Below are 17,964 nucleotides of genomic sequence, written 5' to 3'. Positions count from 1 at the left end.
GGAAGATCCTTACCCCTTTTACCCTTTGGATTTCAGCAATGGATAGGCCAAAATGACCCAGTTGGAAGCAGTCTGGAAAGGAATATTACTAATCGTAATAAATATAAGGTAAGTGATAGCTGATCCTTTGCATAAGGGGGCTTTGGAGAAAAGAAGTTCTGGCTGAAAAGGGGAGAATGTGGAGTTCCATGAACAATGTAAAATTCAACCTAAGAGATTGTAAAAGCGTTTTTTCCCCTAGAAAAGGGGGCGCCAGAACTCAAGTCTGATGATTCCTCATAAGGGTTAGGGTGTTCAGTTTTAATGCCCTGGTCCCTACACTGCTGCGGTTCCAATGCTGCTGCAGGACTAGCATGGGCTCCTGCCGGGGGTGCTGGGGGCTCCTGCCCTAGTCCCTGTGCTGCTGTGCAACTGATGGGGGGCTCCCACCCCAGTCCCTGCACTGCTACAGGACTGATGGGGGTTCCTAACCTGGTCCCCCGCACTGCTGCGGGACTGATGGGAGCTCCTGCTGCGGGGCAGGGATTCCTGCCCCAGCCCCCATGCTGTTGTGGGACTGGTAGGGGCTCCTATCCTGGTCCCCACATTGCTGCTGAACTGGTGGTGAAAATTTTTCTGGTGATCTAAAATAAAAAAGATGTCAGAACAGCATTCTGGTGCATTCCACCAGGGAAAAAGCTATGGTAAAATCTGACCCTTGCAACCTAAATTCTCCTGGATGTGAGCAGTCTACTGCATTCCCTGACAATATGGCTCTCTTATTTTTCATGCTGCCACCACATAGTATCATCATTATCTGAGGTTACTTTTGTTTGTTTTTTTTCAGATCAGTGTTTTGACAGATGAACTTCCTGCAGATTAGAAACTGATCAGGTGAATTGCATGGGAGAAACTTATTTTCTAATGAGTTCTGCTCAATGAATTTGAGGGAGGAGATAACTCATTGGTTTGAGCATTGGCCTTGTAAACCCAGGGCTGAGAGCTCAATCCTTGAGGAGGTCATTTAGGAGTCAGGGCAAATAGATATAAAAAAAAAATCTATCAACATTGCTTGGTTCTGCCAGGAGGGAAGGGGAATCTATCAAGGTCCCTTCCAGCTCTACGAGATATGTATACATAAACAAGTTTCTTTGACAAGTGGAAATGAAGAATAATTTATGGATCTGTTTTGTCGCTTTTGATATCTCAGAATACTTAAATCAGATAGGCATTAACTGCTATTTACTCACTTGATAATTCTTTCATATCCATAATTACTCAACAGAAAATCTTAAGTTATGCAATTCTCTCTCCTTCTACACACTATCTGGAAAATTCAGTTAAAATGATACATACATGGGATTAACGTATTTCCTTTAAATTTACATGGTTATCTACTTTGAAATGCAACATAAAACAGTCAGAATTTTTACCTCCAATTGAGCATCTTCGTGATATTTCCCAGTACACTAGACCAAGAGAATAAATGTCTGCACGTTTGAAGGACTCAAAGATGTTCATGTTCATTACATCATCAAGTATTTCAGGAGCCATGTACCTTTTAAGAAAAAGGTTACACACAGCATTTACCAAAGTTCTAACAAAGACTGTAATATTTGATATTGGAGAGGGTTGGGAACAACATGTTGGGGAGACATCCACACTTATTGTCAATTTTTCTGAACTTCTGTCTCTAATCCAACTTCCATCCTACATGAACTATAGTCTCTGATCCAACCTTCGAAGTAATGCTTGCCATAAGTTTCCTGAATATATGTTTCTTAAAAATCATTCTTTATGGTATTTTTTCTAAATACTAAATGTTCCATGTGACCATCATCCATTTAGTGCCTATGGTGAACTTACCTTGTTATAACAGCCAAGACACATTACAGCCCCCTTTTAGAAGTTAGTAAACCATAAAATGCACTAGGAGATACTCAAGGGCGATGTTAGCAGTCCAAGAAAACAATTTAAATCCCTAGAGGTTTTTAAGTCCTGGCTTGATATAGCCATGACCGGGATGATTTAGTTAGGGCTGATCCTGCTTTAGGCAGGAGGCTTGACTAGATGACCTCCTGAGGTCTCTTCCAGTTGTATAATTCTATGATTGATTTATTTATATATATTAATTTTCTGAATTGGTATGAAATTTGTCTCTGTAAAGCTTGTGCCAGGAGGTTTGTGATAACTGCTGTAAAAAGATTTGCCTAGTTAGCAGAGCTCATTGGTAAATCCAGAGATGTGTAGATATTGTCAGAGAAAATGAAAGGCCAAACCAAAAGTACTAAAAGGTCACCCAGGGATTAATGCAAGTCTGTCAAACAGGGGAAAAGTGGCTACTAACCACACCTACTATGACATAAGGTAAAGCATGATAATGGCAGAGTACGATTATAAAGTTTGCAGGTAATACCAAGCTGGGAGGGGGTGCAAGTGCCCTGGCGCAGGACTGTGTAAATTAAGGGGTGTGAAATTTTGTAAGGTGGGGGCGTAGTGCAATTGGACCACCCCCTCTCCCTCCCTCACAGCCTCCATTGCCTTCCCCGCAGACACTCTGCTCCTGTGATGATGTGGAGAGCTGTCTCTCTGCAGAGGGATGTTTCCTGGCATTTTTTTTTTTTTTGCTTCCTAAGGCAGCAGCTCACAGCGAGTGTCATTCCTGGGAGGAGGATGGGACAACAGTTTGATCAATTACCCTCATTCAGGGAAGTGAGGAGGAGTGTGGGGCGGGGGGGGCGGGTTTAGGTGAACTACAGCAGAGCTTCACACAGCCTCCTCATGCCTTACAAAAGGCTCTGCTTGCAACTGCCAGAAGGAGAGGCTGGGGGACAGTGTGGTTAGAGAAGCAGGAAGGCTCCACACCCTTTGCAGACATACCCGCTGCTCACTCCCTGCTCCAACCAGGCAGGGCCAACAGGAATAGTAAGTCCCCCTTCAGCAGTGTGCTGGGATGTCCCAAGCACTGGGCTCAAGCTCCACTGGGGCTTTGCTTTACAAATGCTATTTCTATTTTATGAGTTGTGTTCAGACAATTCCTTGAGGCACTCTGGGGCTGGGCTTGCTTTGAAGCTTCTGAGAGTTTGATAGAAAGAGAGAAACATATTTTGTTTAACGTGTCACTTCTGCTGAGAATCCCTTACAGTAAGAAGCAGTGTAAGTTACAAAACTAGCATAATTACTATCAACCTCTTTTAGTTTAGTGCCAGGGCCAAGAAATGGTCCGGGGGTCCAATCGATAAAAAAAGAAATTTATAAAAATTTTTGCTGGTCTGTCTTCCTTGAATGAACTAAAAATAAAAGCCAAGCTTTTCAAAAGAGAAAGGGCCATTCAGAAAGCTAATTTATCCGCTGCCTCCCCTTCACTCCCTCGGCCTCTGCCACCACTGGTGCTGATGGAGAACCATCCGGTGAGTGGGAGAGCCTGCTAATTGTAGGGACAAAAAGTGGACTTGTGGCTGAAAAGTTTGCTCACCCCTGCCCTGGGGGATAGGATTAAAATTCTAAACGATCTGGACAAACTGGAGAAATGGTTTGAGGTAAATAGGATGAACTTCAGGAAGGTCAAAGTACACCGATTAGGAAGGAACTTCCTTCCAGGATTTTTCACAGTCCCCTGGCAACCCTCCTGTGTCCCTGACTCCTGCTTAGGAAGTTCTGATTCACCAGGTCTCCTTTCTCTTTGCTCTAGGCCCAGGTGCCTTCTTAGCCCTGGTAACCAGCAAGGAGTGTGCTGATAAGGCAGAAGCACACAGGCCCGGCTCTCTCGTAAATGGACAGTGTCACCTAGTGACAGGTGTTTGTTAACTTGTCTTCCATCTGACTAGCTGTGGTACTCACATTAACATCCAGATACTTAAAGCCCTGGGGCACACAGGCAAACCAGGAGCACCTGACTACCTAAAATGCAATACCTGCATTTGTAGATGGAATCATTTTGGAAACTTTTATTTTAAATACAGAGAGGTCTCAGAGTGTTCTTATGTCTAGAGCCCTGTAAATCCACAGATATCTGTGGGTATCTGCATCTGCAGATATGGATGCAGATATTCACAGCTCATTTTTCCAGGTAAGAATGCAGATGTGGATACAAATTTTGTGTTGAGAACCCTGCAATTTGAGGATATCTGTTTTATGGATACAGATACCTGCAGCTTATTTTTGTGGATACAGATGTGGATGCAAATTTTGCCTCAAGCAAAAATGGCACATTCTCACAAATTGCATAGAAATGGAAATCAGGCTGAAAAGATCTTCAGGAAAAATACTTATCTATTTAAAAGGTCTTACCTCTTTGTTCCCACTCTAGGATTCTGAGGTATGTCAATTGTGTTCAATACAGAATCATGTCTCACAGCAAGTCCTAAATCTGCAATGGCACAGGTTTCATTTTTTTTTACTAGGATGTTCTTAGATTTCAGGTCTCTATGTGCAATAGCTGGTTTGCCTGGTAAGGCAAAAAGGTAACTGTAAGGATTACTGTGAATTTTAAAATACAGTTAGTTTATTGATGCCTCCCATCTCAATATAGAAAAAATAGGGCTGTAATAAAACTAGTCAACACCGAAGGACATTGGCTTCTCTAAGTATGTCCAAAAACCTCATGTAACTGAATTCTATGGCAAAGTCTCCTGGATTCTGCATCACTCTAGCAGAATAGACTGGAGAACTTGTGGCAACTTTAGATAAATAAAAAGCCCCACAGTATAATTTCATTAAAATTATAATGAATACAATCAGTCCAATATTCCTGGCATTATTTGAGATTAAATTCAACTTATTTTATGCCACTCCAAACTTTTAATATTCAGCGTGTTGCAGAATTTGTACTTCCAGATGTTTTGGCAGCTGTGTGGATGGCAAGCACTACTAACAATGGGTCTTAACCTTAATTTATAAACACTGTGTATATTTAAGATTCTATTTAATTATTTTACAATTTTAATAACAACTAGGATACCAAGACATTTATAAATGAAGTCTTTACGATTTCTTATGTCTAATAACTGAAAGCATTTTTGTAAACATCCCAAAGTTTCCACTCACATTTCCAAAAGAGGATATATGAAAAAGAAATACAAATACCTTGTGTACCAACTATCTCCATATGAAGGTGTGCTAGGCCACTAGCTATTGAAAGTGCCAGCTTAATCAGACTGTCAATGGTCACAGCACTTCTGTTTAAATAATCAAATAAAGAGCCTTGCTCATGATATTCAGATACAAGCCACAGTTGAGTCCAAGTCCCATTATCTATCAAGAGAAAATAACTAACATTTTAAAAAACTAGCCAAACATGCGTGTACACACACACACCCATACCCCCACACCCATGCCAGATTTTCAAGGTGAGCAGATTTGTAAAAAGCCTATTTAAGCACTATTGTTTAGCCCCCATGCTAGTGGTTTCCACTTCAGAATTTCTGGATGGATATGCATACCGCTAAGGGAGGCTGCACTGCCTGCATTTTTCATTGTTTATCCGGTATGTTTCACAAAACAGAGATCCCAACAGATTAATGGCCACAGTTTCAAACATGCTCAGCACTAGTCTGCAGGAGCTTCTAGAAGCTGAGCACTTATAAAAACATGGCCACCAAAAAGGAGGGGCTCTCTCTTTCCCCTTACAAGAGCTGGTGACAGCACCAATAACCAGAGAACTAAAAGAAATGCAGTTCCATTGTTCTGCAGTGACAGCAAGGTGTAGCTCTTCACTTGTGTAGCTCTTGGAATGTAAGAAACATTGGTTCCTCTGTAAAGGTTTTTGTACAGAAATCCTGAATTCTGAGGCATCCTCTTATGTTTTACTTCTGCAGATGTATTTCCACATTTGATCTTTTCCGACTATGAGGTTATCTATATTGTTTAGTTTGGAAAAGAGAAGATTGAGGAGAGACATGATAGCGGTTTTCAGGTATCTAAAAGGGTGTTATAAGGAGGAGGGAGAAAACTTGTTCTTCTTGGCCTCTGAGGACAGAACAAGAGGCAATGGACTCAAACTGCAGCAAGGGAGGTTTAGGTTGGACATTAGGAAAAAGTTCCTAACTGTCAGAGTGGTCAACCAGTGAAATACATTGCCAAGGGAGGTTGTTGAATCTCCATCGCTGGAAATATTTAAGAATAGGTTAGATAGATGTCTAACAGGGATGGTTTAGACAGTACTTGGTCCTGCCATTGGGGCACGGGGCTGGACTTGATAGCCTCTCGAAGTCCCTTCCACCCCTAGTGTTCTATGATTCAAGCGATCTATTTTTATAGCCTTGACTGTACATGTATGGCTTAAAAAGTGGAGGTTATAAAGCATTAATGCAGCTTGATTGTCAAGCTGATAGCATAAATAAACAAACTTTCAGTAATATTTTCAAGCATCATTGAACTACTTGATGTAAATAGAACTTATTTAAACTTTCGCTTAGGTTAATGAGGCCCAAATCTAACACTAAACTCCACTCAGACCCCTGCATCTATGCAGAGCCTCCTAGCTCTACACAAACACAGATGTCGGCTTCACACAGCACTGCCGTCTAAAAACTAAACTAATCTCACCATCCTCATGATCATAATAAAATTAATTTTCCTAATCAGCTCCTCAAATCATTAAACACACAGGCCCATGTTTAGCAAAATAGAGCAGGGGTTATGGAAAAATCAGATTCATTGGAACTGCCATAGTGCAGAGAACAAACATTGTGAAACTATGTTTGGAAATACTATATACCCTTGTTATCAGCAGCAATAAAACCCAGGATGTTTTCATGTCTCAGCATAATTGTCTGATAGATTTCTGCCTCACGAAACCAAGACCTTTCATCCCTTGAGGAGAAGATTTTCACAGCTACATCCTCCCCACACCATCTTCCACGCCAGACTTCACCAAATCGCCCTTTTCCTACAATTTCCTGAAGAACAATAGTTCTTGCGATTGTTCTTTGGACCAACAGAGGTAAACCTAATGAACAGAATGAGAATAAAATTACCAATTACTATAAAATTCAAATTAAAAGACTTTATTCTAATATGTTGGAATTATGGCTTTACAAATAACACACCCCCATTCACTTTCCTATGACTTTTTTTTCCAATTCTAACAAGAGGGGATATACATGGAAGGTATGAATTATGTACAGTCCTTGTAAGAGTGAGGTTGCATCTACACTGATGAATTTAGTGTGGTCACAGCATCCACACTGGAGGAGAATTCTCCCAGTGCTGTAGGTAAACCACCTCCAGGAGGGGAGTAAATAAGCCTGTTTACACTGGCATTTTAAAATGCTGTGGCTTGTTGCACTGGTTGAGGGGGAGTTCACACTCTTTGCCTGTGTCTACACTACAAAAATAACCTCGAAGTTGCTTAGTTCAAAGTAACCAACTTCAACGCTGAGTGTCTACACACACCCTACTTCGATGTTAGAGTCGTTACGATAGGCAGCACATGAAGCTGTGGAACTAAGGCAAGGGCTCTGCCAGACAGATCTCCGAGATGGCTTGTGCTTACTAAGCTTTGAGAGAGGTAATGAGCAGTCAGCATTACCCAGATGTGCAGGGCTTGTGTGGGTGTTTGCTCTTTCCCCTGCATGTTGTGTACTTTAGGCGACTAGCTAATACACCTGTTTGGACGGAGCTGTTTGGAGTAGCTTTAGACAGCTGCTGGTTACAGGAATTCAGAGAAGCATCTTTCAGGTAGCAGCTGCAGTTTGGCCTACCACGTTAACACAGCTAGAAAGGGGAAAGGGACTGCCGCCCCAAAATCCAGGCTCAAAATGATGGAAACACGAGGCTCCATTGGGAGACCAGTGAAGGCAAAGAGACCTGTCACCCAAGAGGTGCTCTCACAAAAGGACTGCAAGTGGTACAAGGCACTACTTGGATGGCACGATAGGGGAGCAGTGGCTGTTGCAGCCTGGTGAGTTGGTCTCAGGTGGGGTGAACCATGGAGCTCCACTCTGGGAAAAGGGCAGGTAGAGGCTTTTCACTTGGAAACTGGTTCTTATCATGGGAAGAGCTAAGCTACCTGAACAGGAGGTGCCACATCCCCACCCATAATAAAAGAATGACAAACTGGTCTTATTTTTTAGCTAAAATTAAGGAATTCTAGTAAGCTAAAACTATATTTATTTCAACACAGTTTTGATTGTCTTACCCAGGAATCACCATCATGAGACTGACCTTTGAATTGAGGACATTTATCTCCTCCTTAAGCATGCATACAAAAAAGCAGCAGCCTACAAAGTATCTTTAACTACTATTATTGTTTGCATTCTTCTAATAGTTGCTCCTGCTTCACTGGCCTATCACCAGATTTCTATCAGACGATCAAAAATCTACTTTCTTCTGGCAGTATTAATCCAACTAATCACAGCGAAGGATTATATTTTTAAAGGTGCAGATAATACTTCTACAGTGTTAATACATTTTGTAGCAAGCGTTCCAATCTTTCAATATGAACAGCATCAAAGGCCTGGTTTTTTTGTTTTGGTTTGGTTTGGTTTTTTTAAACCGTGACATTGAGAATATGTCTATACTATGCAGAAGATCAACCTGCTCAAGGTTAATCTCCCTCGGTTTGATTTCATGTGCCTGGTAGAGACACACAAAATCAAACTATCTGGGGTGAGCAGGTGACCCCTCAATATTGCAAGGCATAAGGGAGGTTGATGGGAGAGTTTCTCCCATCGACCTCTCTCTGTGAGGAGAGCAGGTGAGTTGATTGCAGATAAGTCAATTCTAGCTACACAACTGCCATAGCTACAATTGTGTATCTATAATCAACTTCAATACCTAGTGCAGACCTGGCCTTAGGTTTAAACAGCAGTAATGTTTAGCTTGGTTGAGATTCTTTTTCTTCCAGCTGTTCCCTGTTATCCCTGTATCACTCTCTCATGCCGTAACTATTGTGGCTTTACCGACACTCAAGGTTTTCCCCCATTACAGCTGTGATGAGGCAACTAATGGAAAAACCCCGTAACATGGACAAGCAAGCCACCATTTGTTTTGAAACTATGGTAAGCTGCACCAGTATATATTGTGGATTTTTCTAAATTAGGGCTTTGCAATACAGTCATACCACTATCTAGTGAAAAACGACTCTGACTGTGACAAATCCTCATTGTAGAGCAGGCCTAAATCTATGGACTGTAATCAAAGAGATAAGATATAGGATTTTTAATCTGGTTTTCTTAAGCATTGATTATATATTCAAAATACTAAATAAGCCATTCAGCTACAGACATCTGGGCCAAAGAAAACATAGCCCAATATGGTAGTTTTGAAGTTTGGTGTTTGCATTGCGTCACCTTTTCAAATCATTGTAACAATGTGGGATTCTTGTTAAGTGACTCATGATATCAGGCATTACTCTCATTAATATGAAAATCTCTTTACTTTGTCTTGACAAACTCTTACAGCTATGATGCATTTCTTTTCATAACGCAACACATTTCATGCAACTATGTAGTGGGCAATTTTTTTTATCCTCTTTATCGTAAGAAAGATACTGTACTACAGGTTCTAGTAGTACTTCCCATTCTAAGTGTCAGGAACGCCCAAACAAATCAATGGTACTTTATTTGGCATGAGAAACTTTAACTGCCTTCTCTTTGACTATTGTACTAAGAAAACTAATATCACAGAATATTGTGATTCTGTTCTCCTGACTATTCAATAAAGACAGAGGTTTTAGTGTACATAGGAGTATATACATACCAGATCCAGACCCAGACGTTGTCATGTCATAAATAAGATCTTTAAGAGTTTTCCCAGCATTTACTAAGCTGCATTCAGATAGAGGTTCTTCAATATTTTGTCGCTTCCTCTTTCCAAACGTACAGTGACGGCCTTGACATGTATACACAGTCAGCATTACAGCTACAGACAAGATGCATACTGGCACAGTAACAATCACTGTCAACACCACAGGTCCAAGGTGTGGTCTGCTTGAAGATTCTGAAGCTTAAAACATTACATCACAACAAATCACCATACACTGCATTGTAAATGTTTTAACATTTTCACTATTGCAATTTTATTTTTAAAGCATGATCAACAAGCCCACCTGCTGACTTGCTTTCTAGAGCAGCCATATTTTTGGGAGGGCTTGGATATGGGTGGCCAGACTCAGGCCTGCATAATGCAGTGTAGATGCTGGAGCCTCAGGTTGGGACCTAAGCTTCAGTAATTCCTAACATGGGATTACAAATGAATATCAATGTTTAAGCCATATCTTAACAAACCTAGGGTATACTAACTTGAATTCTACTAACCCAGGTTATATTGCAGTATAGACCTATATCCTATAGTTAAATGGTCATGGGATAAGTTGCATCACATGTAGGGCTGCAGAAAAGTTTACATTAAATCATCACCACACTTGAGGTAAAAATACAGTAAAATTAATTTGTTTCACCAAGCACTATTTCCATTCCTATTTTAGATGAGTTTATTAATCATTTTTATTCCAGGAAAATATGTATCTGTTCTCTAACCTATTCAGAATCAGTGCGAACACTAATCTGTTTTTTTTTAAATCTAGCTTCAAATACTGAAGCCATGTCACACCTTCATCGGTTGTTTGTAACTAGTATTGTATAAACTCTAATAAACACATACAGTAAAATCATCACAGTATAAGTGTGCAATGCACCTGTACAGAGTCTCAGAGGGGTAGCCAGGTTTGCTGTACAGAGTACCCTTAACAGCAAAATTTTCACTGATTTCCCCCCACCCCAGTACTCTTTAATGCACTGGCCAATTCTGCCCTTGGATGTATTTCCAAAACTCCCTTCCAAATCAGTGACAGAGATAGCTGTGTTAGTCTGTATTCTATCAAAACAAAATAGTAGTCATGTAGCACTTTAAAGACTAACAAAATAATTAATTAGGTGATGAGCTTTTGTGGGACAGACTCACTTCTTCAAATCTGAAGAAGTGGGTCTGTCCCATGAAAGCTCATCACCTAATAAATTATTTTGTTAGTCTTTAAAGTGCTACATGACTGCTTTGTTTTCCTCCCAAATCAGTGTGATATATTTCCAGATAGTACTAAATCTTTTAGACTTGCACATGAGGGGAAAGAGCAGTCATATCATGGAAAGCTGCAAACAAAAAAGTATATAGTCACAAGGGGGAAAAGTGTTACACTTACCACTGTGGTGCACATATTACATTCATAATAATGTTTCAAATGCAGTTAAAGACTTACAAAATGCATGCTGTCATGAATGCAACACTAATATTGAGAAATCAAAGTATTATAGGTTAACTTTTTTCAAACTACAAAAGCCTAGAAAATACATTGCAACAGGGATACCTACTACCCTAAATCTAGCAAATTACTAATTTGCAGCAGTTTTGTCAGCAGCTCAGCTTTTGTAAACAATGTCATCATAAACTAATCTAAGTAAGCTAAACTTAACTGCAGAACCAAAGTACTGAACATACCCACAAGAGGTAGAGTTTGACACTGAATGAACAGAAATCTTACAGCCTTACCCATTTAATTTAATTTAAAGTCATAGTGATATAAGTTTTAGAGAGAAAACTCTTGATCTCAGCATGAGGAGAAATTAATAAAACTGGGACTTTTCAGCTTGTAAAAGAGATGACTAAGGAGGACTATGATAGAGGTCTACAAAAGTATGACTGGTATGGAGAACGTAAATTAGAATATGCTATTGACTTCTGATAACAAGAATTAGGGGGTTACCAAACAAAATCAATGGGCAGCAAGTTTAAAACAAAATGAAGTATTTCTTCACACCATGCACAATCATCCTGTGGAACTCTTTGCCAGAAGACGTAACAAGACGGTATGTAACAGGGTTCAAAAAACAACTACATAAATTCATGGAAGATAAGTCCATCAATGGCTATGAGCCAATGTGGGCAGGATTGGTGTCCCTGGCCTTTGTTTGCCAAAAACTGGGAAAGCGCAACAGGAAACAGATCACTTGATGATTATCTGGTGTGTTGATTCCTTCTGGAGCACTCACCATTGGCCACTGTCAGAAGGCAGGCTACTGGTCTAGATGGACTTTTGGTTTGACCCAGTATGACCATGCTTATGTTAAGCAATAAAGTGCACATGAAAGGCGGTAATTCTTTGTGCACTCTTCCTTTCAGTCCCCACCCACTCTTTGCAGCTGGAAAGCCAGAAGCATGTCTGAGGAAGAACAAAGTAATTTTTTAACAGCAAAGAGTCTGTAGAAGAGCATACCTCATCATATGCAGGAGTTTGTTGTTAAATCATAAATAGGTAACATTACAAACTGCATAATTGCATATGACCAATCTTCCCTTTTACTATAAGCACAAGTATATTAAGTTAGGAAATACTAATACTGTATAACTTATCATGCCAATAAAGTTATTAGGTTTTTCTCTATCTGTCATCACTGAACAGGGAAAGTGAAAAGATTTTGCTCCTGGGCAGATAAAAGTTTCATGCACGCCGACACCCAACCTTCTGTGAGTGAATTTCTCCACCTGTAAACTGTGGATAATGATGTTTACCCACCTTTGTATAATGCACTGAAATCTGCAGATTAAAGCAATACTAAAATATTAAGAATTATTTCCACATTGTAAGCTTTTGCTGGGCAGTTCTCTGTTACTGTAGTGAAAAACCCTAGCAAAACCAGCTGCATAACTCAATTTCAGTACCTCTGCGGGAATAGGTAAAGAGAGAGAGCTCTTCTTTGTAGGCACCTCAGCTTACCTGCTTGATAGTATTCTGTCACAGTGTATGGAGTAAAATCAAAGCAGCATGTAAGGGGAAACAAAACAGTTACAGAAATAAGATGTTTGCAGAGAAATATCAAGATGGAGTAGCTATTAATTTGAAAATAAATATCCACCTGTCTGGCTTCAGTCCAGACACATCAGACTTGCTTCTCTGTTTGAGAGCTCAAGACCAAGAGAAGATTATTCAATTGAATTAATCTGGTTGGAGAGGAGGCGACCAAGAGGGTTCTCAACAGCTGCTCAAAGTGGAAGACCATGTTAGAGTTGTTATGATAGGCAGCACATGAACCTGTGGAACTAAGGCAAGGGCTCTGCCAGGCAGATCTCTGAGACGGCTTGTGCTTACTAAGCTTTGAGAGTGGTAATGAGCAGTCAGCATTACCCAGATGTGCAGGGCTTGTGTGGGTGTTTGCTCTTTCCCCTGCATCCTGTGTACTTTAGGCGACTAGCTAATACACCTGTTTGGACGGAGCTGTTTGGAGTAGCTTTAGACAGCTGCTGGTTACACGAATTCAGAGAAGCGTCTTTCAGATAGCAGCTGCAGTTTGGCCTACCACGTTAACACAGCTAGAAAGAGGAAAGGGACTGCCGCCCCAAAATCCAGGCTCAAAATGATGGAAACATGAGGCTCCATCTGGAGAGCAGTGAAGGCAAAGAAACCTGTCACCCAAGAGGTGCTCTCACAAAGGACTGCAAGTGGTACAGGCACTACTTGGATGGCACGATAGGGGAGCAGTAGCTGTTGCAGCCTGGTGAGTTGGTCTCAAGTGGGGTGAACCATGGAGCTCCACTCTGGGGAAAAAAGCAGGTAGAGGCTTTTCACTTGGAAACAGTGCCCACTGGACACACCTGGGGGCGAGGGGGTGGGAGATCTTGGGTGCACCTTGACCCTGAGCCATGGCAGCAAGACAAGGTACAAAAGCCTTGCTTCAGTTAATACTCGAAGTATCTATGATTACAGGGACAATGGCTTGTATACAGTGAACGCTGTCTGAAGTATTATCAGTTCATATTTGTTAACTTCTGTGATGCACATCACATTGTTTCTCTTTCCTTTCCCCTACATCACAGATTATTCTCCTTCTTGAATTATACATCAACCTGTCCCAAAGTCTCTACAAAGTATACAACAGCTGCAGAGCAGCTACGCCAAAGTTGGAATTCACCTGATAGACTCGGAAAGTCTGACACCTACAGAGAAGCCAACAGACCGACCAGGCCCCTGAGCAAGGTGCGGTGGGTGGCTCAGGTGGAAGGGGCAGGGTGGGCTGGGGCAGTCAGCCCTCAGTACCACCCCGAGCACGTTGTGCAGGACACCAGCAGTGATTTAAAGGCCAGAGGCAGCTGTCCCTTCACCTCCACCCTGTCAGGGCGCCTGCTCGCCTATTAATTGAATTTTCACCCTGAAAAACACCCTCAGAGATCTTATCAGCAATTCCTCAAAATAACCTGTTACACACTGAAAGAGCATAAAGCCATTTCCCCAGTTAGATATAGAAGCCAATTAGATTCAGCAGGAAACGGTCCTCTGTTCTTCCCAGCAAGACTTGTTTGGACTCTACGTATTGGCAGAGAAAAGTCAACTCAAGTCACAGCTCTGTTACACACAAACAAACAAACCTTCAAACATAAAAGCCTAGAGAATACTGATCAATACAAATTAATTTTTGCACTCTATTAACATTAACATGGGGTAAATTTTATAAAGAGATAAAAATTAAGTCACTGCCAGGAAGCATTATTCTGTCAAAATGTAGCCATCTGTATTGTGCTATTGTTTGCATACTTTCATTGTAGAATCTTTTCAATCTCCTCATATGCAAAATAGGAATTATTAGTCTTGGCTCATATCAAGAAAATCAAGTTGTGCGTCACAGCCAAAAGGAGGAAAATCAGTAAGACAACTGTCAAAGATTCTGTTGTTTGAGCAGTACATTCTGCCATCTATGCCTTTACACCAGAAATTCACAAACAGGCAAATTGCACAAAGCAGACAAAATGCCTTCTGGTAAGAATCCCTCGTGACACTGTAACACAATTTTTAAAAAGACACTTTTGACATATGTAGAACATGAGCTTTTAATTTAGGAAGCTTGGCATGCCCAGATTATCAATTAAAACTTGTGCTTCCTACTGAACTAGTTCTACCTTTGTGAAATTGTTCACCCTCTTCACCTCAATCTGAAAACACTTATCTGTGTGTTTTTGACCTTGCATGGTTACAAACAGCATTATAATATCAACCAATACATTTTAAGTTTTCAATAAAGTGTAAGCAAGCACGAAATTGTGTGCACAAATATTTGCATGCAGTAAATGTCAAATGTCAGTGGAAATAAGGTCTTGTGGATGCATAAATTGAGCACTAAAGCACATGGCAAACCATTAAATTACCCCCAATTCTGTTTTGTTTTAGACTGTTTTCACAATTTCACTGTGATGACAGACTAATCATTAACACAAGCCTGCTCCTGACTGTGCCCTCATCTTCACCATGCAGGCAGCTTCTTTTCCCCATTTATGCAAAAAATGGCCTTCATCATCAAAAAGCAAATTAGTAGCAGACAGACTCTTCCCATTGATGCTGTGACCAAAATGTAAATTATCTTAAAATATTAACTTCTCACCAAACTTCCTTTAAACTTCTCATAAGTATTTGCTCCTTTTCAGCCCTAAAACTTTTAGATACTTGTTCCTCTTATTTCAGCCTTGTAAGTTCTGCTGGGCCCATGGGAATAAAACAAGTCATGTTTATTTTAATTGTGGAGGGAAAAAAGGTATTATTTTGCATTCAGATGTCTGCAGATACTGAGAGTATGAAAAACCTATTACACACAGCAACTGCCAGTGTTCTCAATGCATCATTACAGTAGCTAGAAATAGGCAAGATTCAGAGAACCTCCAGCAAACATCCTCCCCCTGGACACACTCCTTATGCCAACTGCAGGGCCACGGTCGGCACAGACAACGTTATCCTGGCTCTTAGTGTCGAATAAAGACACTGGTTTTAAGTCTTATTACAATAATCCGTAACCATCTAATCCCCACTACCATCACGGCTAGGATAGGAAAAGTGGGTTGACCCCAGCTTTCAAGTGGGGTGGGCAATGATAAAGAGCAAAGGGAAGGTATAGGGGAACCTGGGGGAGGCACGAAGGATCAGATGTGCAAGAGGGAATGGAAGGGATAGGGGTTGTGCCACCCCCACCCCAAATGCTCAGCAGGAATCCAGGGCACTATGGCTGCAGGGCACACGCATTGGGCAGAGGGAGTCCCAACCAAGGCTGGAGATCTGCCCACCCCTTCCAATCCCAGCTTGATGTCTATCACCCTCGACACATAGTTCTCCTTCTAGTGCTAGCCCAGCTCAGGCCTGCCCCCGTGACACGCCCTCCAGGTGGCTGGCACTGGGACTAAAGATGGGAGGAAGCAGTGCATGGTGTCCAGAGGACAGCTTTGTGGCCTGGCTGATGGATGCATAGCTGAGATCTGGAGTCTGGATCTGCCCTATTTAGATGGGCCAGAATGATAAGTGGGCAGGTCACGTCTCACTCAGGCCTACCTGTAGCTATGCCCCTGATGACTGCAGAGGTGTCAGTGGGCCACTTCACCACGAATGGCCCCTTTGGACAAATCTACACAGCAAAGAGACAGGCTTGCAGAACTCGGACTGTGCAGCTGTCCTGAGCCCAGAAGTCCACACAGCAGTGAAATCGCTCCACAGCTTGAGCCCTGCAAGCACAAATCAGCTGGCACAGGGCAGCTGTGGGGTTTCTTTGCTGTGTAGACGTAAGCTTAGAATACATGCTGCTACTTATGCTAAGCTATGTGCTCGAGCTTGTATTTACTATGACATTCAGGACCTTTCCCAGACCTGAGAAGGAACTCTGTAACTCAAATGGTTTTCTCTCATCAACAAAAGTTGCTCCAATAAGAGATATTACCTCACCCACCTTGTTTCCCTAATATTCCCAGCGTCAGACATACCAGTTTCTGGGACACTTTGCACCAGAAATATAAGGGCAAGTCAGGCCTAATGGATCCAGGATCTGGGGCCTACAAGTCCAGTAATTTCCAAGAAACCTGCTTTCACTTGGACCTAGACAGTGTTTGTCCTGTAATATGAATAATATGTAAAAGGACTGTCAGAACAGATTAGGAATGAAGTAACCTTGGCACTTCTGCAGTCACAGCTAGCGTGAACTCTCCCAAATGTGTAGGGCAAAGGGCTTAGTTTTCAGACCAAGTGGGTTAACCTCACAGCAAACAGTAATAAGAAACCAAATGTTTTGCAACTACATGTTCAAATAATAGAAAGGCAAACACTATGGGAAGCACATATATGAATATACTGTTATATTTGTTCCACTTTTCCAATAGCTACACGTTTTATTTAATCAAGCATATGTTTGACACACAGTCAAATTGCTGACAAGAATATAATCACTTTTAGTATCTATCTGCAAGCATCAACTCAAAAATGATCATTCCTTGCAACATGTTGGTATTTAAGGCTGTAAATATCTATGTAAATTCAAATAGACTTATCTTAGTCTTTCTTAAGGTTTTTATTTGAGTGACTGAATATGAGCTGAGAAAACTGTACAAACCTATCACTTCCCCTCCTGCACCAGCCAGTTTCACCACCCACTCCCAGGCCTCCATCAGCTCCAAGTGAGACATCTCCCCCTGAGATATTGGGAAAGGCAGTATTTCCCTCTTGCAAGCCTCCTGCTTCCCCCTTGAATTCTCTGAAGAATCCTGCCCCATCTTTCTCCCACATGGGTACAAACTTCTGCAGCAGCATCTGCTTTCATTTTGTGCCCACACCCTGTCTCTGTTGGGAGCAAAGGATGACTGGCAGGCCCAAACAAAATGGGGAAAACATCCTATAAGAGATGTTCCCCAAGCATACAGACTACATTTGTGAGCCAGAAAGATGACACGGTTGCAGGAACATTTGAACAGATGCTAGCATGAAAAGGGTAAGAGGTCAGATTTACCGATTATATTCTCATACAGCTTGGATAAGAAAAGCATGAAATACTCCACTTCAAAAATACTGCTACTAAACCCCTTCCGATTCTGCTTCAGCTTCATCTAGCTCCCTACATTCCTCCTACTATGTTCCTCTTACTACTCCTTTCCTTGTCACACACTTTTATGTTTATATTTCTATTATGCTGCTCCCTATACAAGAACCCCCATTTCTCATTTACTAACCCTTCATACCATGTCTTTAACCCA

The 17,964-nt window shown here is 41.4% G+C and overlaps 1 protein-coding gene across 3 annotated transcripts in view; it reads right to left on the bottom strand.

Annotated features, from left to right (window-relative positions):
* ACVR1C (activin A receptor type 1C) overlaps positions 1-17,964 on the bottom strand; it is a 53,696-nt gene that overhangs the window by 6,446 nt on the left and 29,286 nt on the right. For 2 of the 3 annotated variants that reach the window (XM_075001217.1, XM_075001219.1), the window contains 5 exons: positions 9,682-9,927; positions 6,698-6,928; positions 5,065-5,232; positions 4,270-4,426; positions 1,413-1,537 (listed from right to left, as the gene is read on the bottom strand). In XM_075001217.1, coding sequence (XP_074857318.1) covers positions 1,413-1,537; positions 4,270-4,426; positions 5,065-5,232; positions 6,698-6,928; positions 9,682-9,927 — 927 coding nt within the window. The remainder of the gene's footprint in view (positions 1-1,412; positions 1,538-4,269; positions 4,427-5,064; positions 5,233-6,697; positions 6,929-9,681; positions 9,928-17,964) is intronic. The other variant, XM_075001218.1, reaches the window with a different exon arrangement.

This window comes from Carettochelys insculpta, chromosome 8 (assembly GCF_033958435.1).
Source record: "Carettochelys insculpta isolate YL-2023 chromosome 8, ASM3395843v1, whole genome shotgun sequence".
Classification (NCBI taxonomy): Eukaryota; Metazoa; Chordata; order Testudines; family Carettochelyidae; genus Carettochelys; species Carettochelys insculpta.
Note: the sequence above shows the minus strand (reverse complement) of the source record. Positions and strands in the feature narration are given on the sequence as shown.